Here is a 13,820-nt window from a genome sequence, read left to right as displayed (position 1 = left end):
ACTCAGCTTGCAAAGACCTGTTGGGGCAAGCGAAAGCGAAATCGTGATGGCACCTGTGCCCAGCGTCGCCTTTCTGGCACTTGTGCCCACGGCATGTGTAAGGAGTTTCTAGCGAGATCATTGCCAGTGCCCCTGGACTGGTTCTTGTGTGGGTGGCACATAAAATATACCATTTTGAGCATGGCCGTTGCCAGTACCGCCTGACTGGCCTTCGTGCTGGTGGCACGTAAAAGCACCCACTACACTCTCGGAGTGGTTGGCGTTAGGAAGGGCATCCAGCTGTAGAAACTCTGCCAAATCAGATTGGAGCCTGGTGCAGCCATCTAGTTTCACCAGTCCTCAGTCAAATCGTCCAACCCATGCTAGCATGGAAAGTGGACGTTAAACAACGATGATGATGATGATGATGATGATGATCTGGAAAGATTTAGTTTTTGATTAGTAGCCTCTGGTCAGTCCTGGTTGAACAGTCCTATGCTCAAAGTCTGTAATCATCTCATATATGTTTATAACATAATGTATCGGAACTACATTATCTTCGATTCACACCTATTATTTCTTTAATGTAAATGGGAAAAATAAAGACAATTGATATCCTTCTGTAAATATTTGAGTTAGAAAATTTTTACATTAGTATAGTTGAAATAAAATAATATAAGAATAGCTATATTGAAATAATTGATGCTGATTCAGTAAATTCTAGCTCTTTAATTTGATTTCTAATGTGAAAATGGAACCAAAGTCGTTTTGACTCAAAAAGCAAAAATGACTTCATCTGGAAAGATGGAAATTGAAGTCAGCACTTGAATAATGGTTGACTTCTTTGTATAATATTTTGTTGGAACCAACCCTGAATGACACACTGTAGTTAAAGTTAAAATATTTGGACAGCAGAGTATATATTTTAGTTACAATTTACTGGAGTTGATGTTTCAATGAATTATGCTGACTGTATAACATGTAAATGATTATAGATGAATTCAATCTTATTGGTGAAATTGTAATAAGATTACATTTGAAGACTTATTAGTTTTCTGTTATGAAGTTAGCCAAACTACTTAAAATATGTGATTTAATGTTGAAACTGTACTAAAAAAAATGAAATTTTTTTTTTATATTGACTTTTTTCATCATTTATGCTATAACATATATTATAAAAAAAAAACAACAACAAAAGGCAAGCTGGCAGAATCATTAGTGTTCTAGATGAGATGCTTTGTGACATTTCTTCTGGCTCTTTATATTCTGAGTTCAAATACTGCCAAAGTCGACTTTGCCTGTCATCTTTTGGGAGTCAATAAAACAAATACCAATTGAGCACTGAGTTGATGTAATCAACTTCCCCCTCATCTCAAAATTGCTGACCTTGTGCTAAAATTAAGAAAGAATATATTATAAAAACTAAAAAAAATACATTGTTTTAATTTTACTGATTAATCATTGTACAGTTCTTTTATTCTAATTATTCTGCTGACAGAATCTTGTTAGACAAAACAAGAAGACATCCTGCTAGCATCATTGATTCCATGCGGTACCAAATATACAGTGTTATCTTGGAAAGGACTGTCCTTCCTGTGCTTCTGGTAAAGTTTGCTTTTTATTGTTTCGCTTGATTTATTGTACTGCAGCACCATTATACGACATTTAAAATTCCTCAAATGCTTTAAATATATTTATATTTTATTTTATTATTTTAACCCTTTAGCATTCATTCAGTTTCTCCATCAAATATAATACTTATTCGCATTGTTTTGAATTAGTCATGCGTTATCTTGTAGCAGTGAGGTTTCAGTGATATGATTGTTTATTTTTAGAGTGACATTGTAGGATAGCTATGAGAGGACAGATCTGACCAGTTTGAATAAAACATGTTAAATATTTGGGCTGGATATGGCTAGTGAAGTGCTAAAGGGTTAAAGCTTATATTGACAACTCTTCATGCTGTTTAAAGAAATACAGTGTGCATTTCTTATATGGAGATACTTTTGGAGGGGTTTACAGTACCTCAAAGTATCTCATATCTATACGATCAGAATTTCTTGACTAAGATACTGGACTTGTTGAAATCATCAAATATTTATTTACGTAACTAATAAATAATTCTTTTTTTTTAAATGTTCTTATATCAAAGAGTCCATAATTCTCAACTCTAGTCTTTTCTTTGATAATTTTCTAAAAGTTTTAAAAACAAAAATGTATTCTGCTTGGTTAATGTTTAGCAAATTTGGAAGTAAAGGTTAAATTTCAGGAAAACTAGATTTAAACCACTATTTTCTGAAGCTGATAAGTTTCAGTGAATGATACTTAATATTGAGTGTCTAAAAGACTACAGGTGGGTACAATTTTATAGCTGGAATTCTAATGAAAAGATTACATTTGATGCTTTATTTGGTATATCATTTCTGACATTCTGAATTTGTTTTACGTTTAGTTTCTTTTTCTTTTTCCTACCCACCCAACTATATCTCTCCTCTTTTCTACCTTTCCTTATTATGAGGAAATTTTTTCTGATTTCAGATTGGAGTTCTCATTGCCAATGTGTTGCGATACATCTACATCAAAGGATTTATGGGACACTGGACAGAGATGTTCTTAGTTTTGCCTGTAAGTTATATCAAAATACTGGGTTTTTTTAAAAATAAATTTTGTAACAATGTAGCTCAAAGCAAATACAGATGTAAATAGTAGCTTGTAATATGTTGGGTTAAAAGTCTTTCTCTGGGAGAGAGACCAAAGGTTACTTTGAAGCAGTTGGTTGGCATGTCTGTCATGGTTACAAAAGATGCATGGTTCAAGTCCTGTGGGTAGCCTTTGGACTTTATATTCTGTCCAAGAGGTTTTTAACCTAATGTATCTCAAATTCAAGTTTTAGCACAAGGCTTGCAATTTCGGGGGAGGAGCTAAGTTGATTATTGTAACTCCAGTACTGAACTGGTACTTATTTTATCAAACCTGTAAAGGTGAAAAGCAAAGTCAACCTCAACAGAATTTGAACTTAGTGATGAAATATCACTAAGTTCACATTCTAAGCCTTTCACCAGTAGAGCTAATGATTCTGTCAGCTTGCTGCCATTTTTTTAAAACTTAATATATTACAAGCCACTTAGCCACTTAGATTTACATTGTTGACTCTTAACATCTTACACAAGTGTCTACAGTTGTTATCAAATCCTAAATCATGTGAAACTGTTATTCAAATAGTATTGTTGATTTTTGATTCAAAAACTAGAACTATGCACTCTCCTGTACAAGAAACAATATTTCTTTCTTTAATTTTTGAACATAGTGATGGTTAACACTTCAAGCAGTGAGTTGGAATTCAATGATATTATTCATTAACGATTTACTGAGCTGTCAGATAAATTCATTTGTTTTTTGCCCCTCCCCTCATCCAGTTATTTTTATTCTTTTACTTGTTTCAGTCATTTGACTGTGGCCATGCTGGGGCACCGCCTTTAGTTGAACAAATGACCCCAGAACTTATTCTTTGTAAGCCTAGTACTTATTCTATTGGTCTCTTTTACTGAACCGCTAAGTTACGGGGGACGTAGACACACCAACATCAGTTGTCAGCCGATGGTGGTGGGGGACAAATACAGGCACACAAATACACACATACGACGGGCTTCTTTCAGTTTCCCTCTACCAAATCCACTCACAAGGCTTTGGTCAGCCTGAGGTTATAATAGACACTTGCCCAAGGTGCCACACAGTAGGACTGAACCCAGAGCCATGTGGTTGGGAAGCAAGCTTCCTAACACACAGCCACTCCTATGCCTATAATCCTTGTGTTTCATCAATAATTTTAACATATCAGTCAATAATATATTTGTCTCCATTGTTCACTCTTTTACCTACATTCCAATAACACGTCAATGCCTTGACAGCAGAAATCACACAAAGAATTCATTGAGCCATGTTTTCAGCTTCATGTTGTTGAATGAAGCACCTCCCAGACTATTGGGGAGCAACCAATAAAGGTGATAATTGGAAAGCGCTATATCAGGAGAATATGTTGGGGGTGGCAGAACTTATTCAAGCTTTTAATAACATTTTTGCTCTAATTAGCAATGTGAGGGCCAGTGTTGTCATTATGAAGAGACATGCTGTGCCGCAGGTTGGGTCGTTTCAGCTGGATAGTTTTAATGAGCCATGTGGTTGTTTTTAATCCCACCAAACACAGACTTGCATGGATGCAGCCCTAGCTTGGCTCGAGGTGTTGCTTGCTTAGCAGGACTCAAATATTCTTCTCTTTGCTTCATACTGATTCATTGCTGGTGACATTGCAGTAAAGAAATTTGTTTGTGTCCTTGAGAAGCCTAGTGTCAAGTGAGCAAGCTAGTGTTGATAGAGGAGCTCTGGAGTTTGTCTCTTTGTTCAGGGTGTGTGGCACCCATGCGCCAAGTTTTTTTAACCTTACCCACCAAGTGAAGGTGACAGGCAATAGTATTACGAGAGCATCCCATCTGCTGAGCCCTAGTGGACTGGTGCAGATCCTCATAGATGAGCTCATTAAATCAATTCTTATTGAACTGAATAGGTTGGCTGGAACATAGACAGTCTGTAAGATCAAATTTCTCTTTCATGAAGTGTGAAAGCCATTTCTGTGCAGTTCTTTCAGTAATAATGCCTTCTCTCTACACAGCACAAATGTCTTGTACAGCTTTGGCAGCCTTGATTAAAAGCAAAGAGTAGCTGGTGTTGAAAATGCACATTTTTTTTTTCCACTTGCCACTACATTGTCATACGTCTGAAAAGTGGTAAATTTTATTCAAATTTCAAAAATGATAAGCAAAAGTTGTAGAGCAAGAATACTACTACAAACAATCCTTAAAATACTAGGGTGAAAATACTTTTTGTGTTAATTGAAACGAGATTAGAAAGAAACAGATGAGTTTATGACAATCCAATATTTATTACTTATTTATTACTGATTAGAGAAAGATAGCTTGAACTTGGATGAAATAACTAGTGATATTTCAGTATCATCTATAAACACCTAAGTCACATTAATAACATACATTTTCATGTTTTCTCATATTTCTTTCCCCAGGTACACACTGTACTTCCATTGGTTCCCATGGTGTTTCCATTATTTTGGAAACTAATTAACTTTTATGGGCAAGCAAGATTGTTTGTTGCCTATGAAGTCTCCAAAGAAATTAAGGTGAGTGAAAAATATTACATTAATCGTAGATTTACAACCATAGAAACAAAGATATTGTGGAACATTGAATATACATTATTTACATTTGACAGATATTTGTCTTCATCTTGTTTGTTGATAACACGTTTCAGCTGATATACCCTCCAGCCTTCATCAGGTGTCTTGAGGAAATTCCAAACCTGGGTTCTCATTCCTAAGATATTTTTCGATATTGTCATCATCATCATCACTATTATTATCTTCATCATCATTCACCTTCTTCTTCAGGTCATTGCCTGGAATCGAACTCGGAATCTTGGGGATAGTAGCCCACACGCTTAACCACTATGCCATATGCCCATGTAGTGGTTAAGAGCGCGGGCTACTAACCCCAAGGTTCCAAGTTCAATTCCAGGAAGTGACCTGAATGATAATAATATTGAAAAATACCTTAGGAATGAGAACCCAGGTTCGAAATTTGCTCAAGACACCTGATGAAGGCTGGAAGGTATATTAGCCACAATGTTGCATTGACAACAGCCAAGATGAGGACAAATATCCGTCAAATGTAAATAATGTAAACAATTCCTCATCTCTTAAATATAGAACTGAATATTGAATATATTTGCATGTTGGCAGAATGGCAAAAACTATTTTAAATACTTTGCTTTAAATTGACATTTTAAATATTTTGTTTCATAACATCCTTCATGAAAGTGCATGGCTTAATACTTAGGGTATTCAGCTCACAGTCGTAAAGTCGTGAGTTCAAAACCTAGCAGCGCTTTGTATCCTTGAGCAAGACCTTTTATTTTACATTGCTTCAGTTCACTTAGCTGGCAAAAATGAGTTGTACCTGTATTTCAAAGGGCCAGCCTTGTCAGGGTCTGTATGACGCTGAATCTTCCTGAGAACTACTTTAAGGATATGCATGTCTTTGAAGTGCTCAGCTACCCACAGTAGGCTGTTCCATTGATCAGATGAACTGGAACCCTCATTGCCATGACCAGTAAAGTCCCAGTCAGTCATTTCATAACATAATTACTCTTATGCAATAATAAAAAAAAAATTTCTTAGATTAGCATATATCCACAAAAAGGAGAAGAGTGGAGTTAATAAAATCCACCCAAGTTTTATCAATTCCCTTCTGCTCTTCTTCCAGGATAATAGGTAAGGTTGATCATGTCCAGATTTGGACACAAAGGATTTTGTCCCTTGCCATTTCTCTTCTGCCATCCACTACCAGTGTCGCAATCACTATCATCACCATTGCAGCTGCTGCATTTGATCTTATCCCCATATTTTTTTTTGTATAAATACTTTATCATCAATATTAGAATGACTTATGCAATTTTTAGTTACTATTTACAAAACTAAAATTCTGACTGTGGTCTGGACAGTTTGCAGTATTTATAAATCCTTGGCATCACTTTAGTCTTAGCCATCTCATGTTAACTCATGACAATTGAAACATCTTTCAGGCTCTTCTACAATCCTTCTCATAAATTCATTGATTCTTTCCGGCAATATCTGTGCTTACAGCCATCATATACATTTTTAGATCAGCAAACTTGTTCCTGCATGAAGTTTCTCTTTCTTGTTGCCATTGTTATCATTAATACCATAAAAATAATTCCTATTATAATGCAAGGCATTTAATCTTGTCAAACTATCATTTCTGCTTCTCTTAGCAGTAATGTCATTGGAAAACCAATAATACAAGCTGAATTAAAAGGCAAAATATGCTTCTCTTTGAGATTATAATTTTGTACCAATTACCATTAAGATACTCAGTGGAGATTGTGCTCTTGCTAAAAAGCTTTTTTTTTTTTTTTATCTTTCTGGGAGATGATAAACCATCAGTTGATTTAACAAATTGTTCCTTTAACAAAATAGTGTGGTCTTGTGCCTTTGTTACTATCATCATGATAGTTAGCAAAAACTGGATTTTATGGACAAAATGACTTATAATATTTAGATTTGGTCCTTCATGTTCTCAATTCAAATCCTACTGAAGTCAACTTTGTTATTCATTCTTCTGGGGTCAATAAAATACATACCTGTCAAGTGCTGAAATCTTCTGTAATAGACAAATTTGACCCCCCTAAAATTTTCTGGCTTTATTTCTATGTAAGAATTTATTATAATTATTGATTGAGAGAGCAGCACATGCCATCAAAGTGACACTGGGATACAAATATACAAAACTCAATATACCCATCATGACTACCCATCTGATAAAGGCATACCAGGCACTTAATCACAACCATATGTGTGTCACAGTGATCTCATATGAACATAAACAGCACATGACCTTGCAGGTAGGGCCCAGTTAGCATTTTCTTCAGGTCAAGTAGCCCATCCTGCTCAAAAGGTCGCTGAATAAAGTTTAAGGATGATGAATGAAACACCCATATTTCCAGAGGTAAATTATTGAAATCCTAAAGAATTCCTCTCAACACATGGCTATGACACTCCCTCACTATTTCTGCTTGTGATCAGAGATGCACATATTGTCAGCCACTAAGGGACATGCTCAACTGGTTAAGGTGAAGCAGCTGACAAGCAAATCTGTGGTATTGAGCAGAATATTTGTTGTAGCTCATCATTTATACCAAGATAAAACATGTACATGATAACACTTCCAATCAGTTAAGATCAAAAGTCATGAGAGCCACTGCCTTTATTATTATTATTATCATTATTATCAATATTATTATTTAAGGCAGTGAGCTGGCAGAATTGTTAGCATGCTGGGCGAAATGCCTAGCAGTATTTTTCCTGAGTTCAAATTCTGCCAGGGTTGACTTTGCCTTTCATCCTTTCAGAGTTGATAAATTAAGTACCAGTTGAGTATTGTGGTCGATGTAATCGACTAGTCCCCCTCTCCCAAATTTCAGGCCTTGTGCCTATAGTAGAAAGGTTTATTATTTTATTCAGTAGACTTTCCTGTAAGTTCCATAAAGACCACACCACTTCTACTGGTTCTTATTCCAATATGCTATTCTTTTCTTTTCTTTTTTTTTTTTACAGCCTTCTGTTTCTGAGGAGAGTTTTGATAGTGACAGTATCATATCAGAGGATGAAGCCCGAGTTAATTTGCCTTTGAAGAGAGTTCTACACTGGTTGAAAGTAATAGCAACTGGTAATTCACCTGTTGCCACCTATAATATCAACCTCATGCATATATTAGGGAGTGTGACTGTGAGTACTGTGTTTTCACATGTATTATTAGAAAAAAAAAATTTATTTTGCTTTGATTTTTTTTCCCCCCCATTTGTAAATCTAGCAACTTTTCATATAAAAAACCTGTCAACAGGGAAAGATGACTGATGTCTTATTTTTTTTTACTTGTTTTAGTCATTTGGCTGCGACCCTGCTGGGGCACTGTCTTGAGGTATTTTAGTCAAACTAATCTACCCCAGTACTTATTTTTCTTTTTAAGCCTTGTCTGTCAGATTTTTTGCCGAACTGCTAAGTTACAATGAAGTAAACACACCAACACCAGTAGTCAAGTGGTGGTGGGGTGCAAACAGACACACACACACTCACATGATGGGCTTCTTTCAGTTTCTGTCTACTAAATCCACTCAGTGCTTTGGTTTTGGCCCAAGGCTATAGTTGGACATTTAACCAAGGTGCCACGCAGTAGGATTAAACTCAGAATCATGTGGCTAAGAAGCAATCTTTTTACCACAGTCATGCCTCATTGAGATAAAAAAAAATATTGTATGCTGCTTTGCTGCAAAAGCACACCAGATTGTTTATAGTTGGATTTGGACTTGTTACTTTGGTCAGTTTTTGCATCTGCTTTCATTGTATTTTGATGTTCTGTCATAGATTTTCCTGTTGTAGATGACAGATGAGACCGGCACAGTTCATTTCTTTATAATGATCAAATGTTTGTGTTTTACATTAGCTCACCCCTTCCATCAAGTTGACATTGCCTGTACAAGTACATGATGTACCACGTGTCAGATATGAAAGTGATCACAGAACAATGTCAAAGTGTTTTGCAAAAGAACACAACACACCGCCTGGTCTGTGAATCGAAACCAGGATCTTGCAATTGTGAGTGCAACACCTTAACCACTAGGCCAAGTGCCTTCACAATGATGTCCAAACAAGTTCAGTAATCAACCTCATTTATGACAGAACTCTTCTCTATGAGCATTCATTTAGTAGTTTTATGTGTTTTTTTTTTCCCTTGCTAGTATGGATTAGACGAATGCATACCATTGAGGCATTGTTTTTACAGCTGGATGCCCTTCATTTTGCTAACTCATAACTGTTTTTCAAGTCAGGGAGTTTTCATCTCACTTGTCATGTGGTGCAAATTGTGTGTGTGCGCGCATGCGTGTGCTGTGTTGTGTTGTGTGTGTGTGTGTGCACGCGGTGTTGTGTGCTCTGTGTGCGAGCTTTGTGTTGTATGTGTGTGTGCATGCTGTGTGTTTTGTGTGTGTGCACACACAAACACAGTACAGCACACACACACATGCACAACGCAGCACACACACACACACACGCCTTTATATATGTCATCATCATTTAATATCCAATTTTACATGCTTGTAAGAGTCAGACAGAGTTTATTTGAGAAAGATCTGTGCTAACAAGATGCTATTTCAGTTACCAATCTTCACCTGTATCCAAGCAAACTAATACTTCCCCATGGCCAGATATTTTCTCGCAGATTATATTGGAAATGACTGATATTGCTTGTATGACAGTAACACTCATCTACAGCTATCACATGATGTCAAAACAAGGAGACACACACACACACAAAGACACATATACATATATATATAGTTCAAATGTACAGAAAATGAAAGACAGACAGGCAAGGGAACAACAAGCAAGTGTATTAGTTTGACACTTGGGAAGAATGGAAAAATACACACAGTGAGCTTCTTTCAGTTTTCGTCTTCCAAATCCACTCACACAGCTTTGGTCAGCCCAAAGCTATGGGAGAAAACACTTGCCCAAGGTGCCACACAGTGAGCAAGTGTCTTCTACTATAGCCCAGTCTTGTCATATTTATGTAACAAGCTTTATATTGTTTCTCTTTACTAAATTCTCTCACAATGCATTAGTCAGCCTAGGGCTGCAACAGAATATGCTTGTGCAAAGTGCCACACAGTACCACCTGAACCACAACCATGTGGTTGTGAAGCAGACAGCTTAACCACACATGTATAAAACAAACTCTGATACCACTCACATAGCATTAGGACACAAACACTCCTCACATTGTGTCCATTTACCATACTTACACAAACACATGTATATGCACACATTGCACTCTTATTGCATCCAACTTGCATTTCATGCATCACTCATTGTACATGTTGTATATTCTTCATGAGACATTTTGCATTTGGTATATACTTAAAATATATGCTTCACATAAGTTGGTATACTCCCATTACATATGTACGCATCACATCTGTTTGCCTATCATTCATTGTATAAGCATGCATTACATGAGCAAAACACTTGAACCATTTACACTGTCTGTTGATAGAAATGCTCTTTTTAAGAGCAAGCCAGAACATACTTGAATCAACATAGACTATATTTATCAGTTAGCATTCAGATTACTTTATCAAATGTGATGCTTATTGATTAACATTGTTTTGAATTAATCGTGAATTATCTTGTAGCTTCAAGATTTTGATTATGTGATTGTTTATTTTTTGATGACTTTGTGTAGTGTAGGTGTGAGAGACTGAATCTGTTCGGTTTAAATATAAAACAGATAGGATATTTGGGCCTAATACGGCCAGTTTAAATGCTAAAGAGCTAAACCTTATCAAAGAAAGAAATGGTTCTTTATAACTTCTGTAATATTTATTATTGTAAACAGCTTTAGGTTAGTGCTTGGTGTAGTCTTCAATAAATCAATGGAAAACCAAATTTTTTCCATTTGTAAGAAATGAGAACAAAATAGTGGTTACTGTTTATTTAGAAAAAAATAAAATAGCTCTTCAGTTATATTTTTATGTATATTAACTGGGTTTTTTTTACATATATATATATATATATATATATATATGTCTGCTTGTGAAATAGTTACATTTGTTTTCAGCTCTTTTACTTTATTTTCAGACTCTATGTTGTGTGGATAAGAAAGGCATTCTGTCTTGGCCAAATCCTTCTGCTGAAAAAGTCTTCTTCTTTTCTGATATTCAACAATCAACTGAGAACAACAGCCCCCATGATTCTTTATATTCTTACTCTGAAGACTTCACAGGATCTCAACACCAACCAGACCCTGGCAGCACACCTGACTGCACATGTTTTCATAAAGAAAATACCACAGAGCCAATTCATGGTCAGTGACACTTTGATAATTTTTATTACTCGTGTAGAATTCTTTCAAAGTAAATTGTTTTTTTTGTTTGTTTTTTTTTTTGTAGCTTAGTTGTTTAAGGTATTTGGCTCACAGTCATAAGGTCATAGGTTCAAATCCTTAGACCAGGTAGAACATTGTGTCCTTGAGTAAGACAAGTCACTTCATTTCATGTTGCTCCATTCTACTCAGGTGAAATGAATGCCATCCCAGCACTGATACAACCCTTTCTCCCTCCAACTGTTACATCCTAGATGTTCTGCTGCATCAAGTGTGAGATCGTGTCTGTGTTTGGTTGTGACTACATGGGCACCTAAAATCAATGGAAACGTGTCATGCTATCAAATTATATATGCTTCCATGTGATGGCTATGTTTTCTTATATAGTGGAACAAAAGATAGAGCTAAAGGGAGACTGTTCTGGGTTTTTTACATTGTCATAATCCCAGTCTGTGCTATAAAATGGTTTCTGTTATACAGAACATAAAAACATGCTAAAAAGTATTACTGATGCAACAGCAAAGATTCATGGGTGATGTTGTCTTATGCATATTTGATAATAAAATACCACAATAAGTATAAGACACTGCAAGAATAACCCTATCCAACTCATGGCAGTATATCAAAACAGACATAAAACAATGATGATGACGATGCTGTTATTACTGTACAATTTTTTTATCCATTATTCTCTGTGAGTATTGAATATCCAGATCAAACTGACGGGCCATATCCAACTCCACTGAAATTGATTTTTTGAATTTTTTATTTTTGTGTCTGTCCAGTGATGAATTTCAAGTTACTAAACATCGCACTTGACACTGTTAAGTGAGCATTTCTATGCAGGGCATCCACAGGGAAATTAAACACTTTCCTTAATCCTTTGTCTTCACTTGTTTACTAAGGATGACCAAAACAGTATAGTCTTCCTTACCAGTTAACCTCTTTTACATGATTAAATAACTCAGGACACCAAAAGATCAGCTAACACATAACTATAACAAAATTGAACATTAGCCCTTTAGCATTTAAACCAGTCATATCCAGCTCAAATATTCTACCTGTTTTATTTTCTAACCAGCCAGATCCAGCCTATCACACCTACCTCTCAGTGCCTTCTAAAAAATATACAATCATGTCATCAAAATTTCAAAGCTGAGATAATACATAATTAATTAAAAGAAGAAAAAAAAAACATTGTGAATGAGAAAGCATTGCATTTGACAGAATAATCTGAATGCTAAAGGGTTAAACTGCTGGTGGTGGTGATGATAATGGTTAATTTCTTTTTCAGTTCCTAAAACCAGCTGTCATGTTGAAGTTTTGGATTTAACTCATGATTCAAAGGTAAATATCAGTTGAATTTTTTTTTTTTTTTAATAAATAATTCAGTTTTTATTTTCAGAAATATTTTTATTGCTTAGGTACAATATGGAGTCAGGATTTTTCTCTTTTCAAATCTCTATACTACTTTATCAATTTTCTCAATGCTTATCACGCAGTCGTTTTTTGTGGTTGGCCATGTGTCCAGTAAAGCAAACTATCTAAATAATTGTTGTTATACATACATGGCTATTTAGTTAAGAAGTTTGTTTCACAACTATGTACCTTCAAATTCACTTCCGCTGTGTAGCACTTTGTGCTTCTGCTTAGTCAACACCTTTTGGGTGAAACTGTTATATATATATATATATATATGGTTTAATGCCAAAAGTAATCTCAGCAATTATCAAGCCTGCCATGTGGGATGTTAGTGCTTGTCTCCATCTTGGATGAAAACCCACAAATAAAGAATATTTATTCACCAGTGTGATGTTGAGCACTCATTCTCTCTGTTCAATATTTGGGTGTGTAAATAAAAACTTCATTAAGGTATATTGGTGAGAGATGTAAACATGAGTGAGAAAAAAAAACAAAACAATAAACCAGCACTTTCTAACAAAATTCTTATGGGTCTGCCTGAGTTGTACAAATGCACCCCGTTTACTTTTAGAATTGTAAATGCATTGAACCAGTAACTGGTCTGTTGAAAACCTGTAATCAGCAATGTTATTGTTTACAAAATGTGATCTAAAATGAGCTGAAAATATTTATTAGAGTGCCTCCACCCTTTATAAATATGAATTGTACATATTTCTAATTATGTAGATTGAATGGTTGAGAGTTATTAAGCACAAACAATACAAATTTAAGAATGACAAGCCAATTATCCAGCAACTTTTTCTTTGTTCTACACATGAATTGCAAATACTGCTTATCAATGCATGTATGTGTATGTATATATATATATATATATATATATATATATATATATATATA

The 13,820-nt window shown here is 35.3% G+C and overlaps 1 protein-coding gene across 1 annotated transcript in view; it reads left to right on the top strand.

Annotated features, from left to right (window-relative positions):
- LOC106879891 (transmembrane protein 94) overlaps positions 1 to 13,820 on the top strand; it is a 98,902-nt gene that overhangs the window by 49,595 nt on the left and 35,487 nt on the right. Inside the window, exons 6-11 of the mRNA XM_052966777.1 lie at positions 1,478 to 1,583; positions 2,518 to 2,604; positions 5,054 to 5,167; positions 8,180 to 8,350; positions 11,258 to 11,483; positions 12,796 to 12,858. Coding sequence (XP_052822737.1) covers positions 1,478 to 1,583; positions 2,518 to 2,604; positions 5,054 to 5,167; positions 8,180 to 8,350; positions 11,258 to 11,483; positions 12,796 to 12,858 — 767 coding nt within the window. The remainder of the gene's footprint in view (positions 1 to 1,477; positions 1,584 to 2,517; positions 2,605 to 5,053; positions 5,168 to 8,179; positions 8,351 to 11,257; positions 11,484 to 12,795; positions 12,859 to 13,820) is intronic.

This window comes from Octopus bimaculoides, chromosome 3 (assembly GCF_001194135.2).
Source record: "Octopus bimaculoides isolate UCB-OBI-ISO-001 chromosome 3, ASM119413v2, whole genome shotgun sequence".
Classification (NCBI taxonomy): Eukaryota; Metazoa; Mollusca; class Cephalopoda; order Octopoda; family Octopodidae; genus Octopus; species Octopus bimaculoides.
The sequence above is the reverse complement of the archived record's forward strand: the minus strand, read 5'-3'. Positions and strand labels throughout refer to the sequence as shown.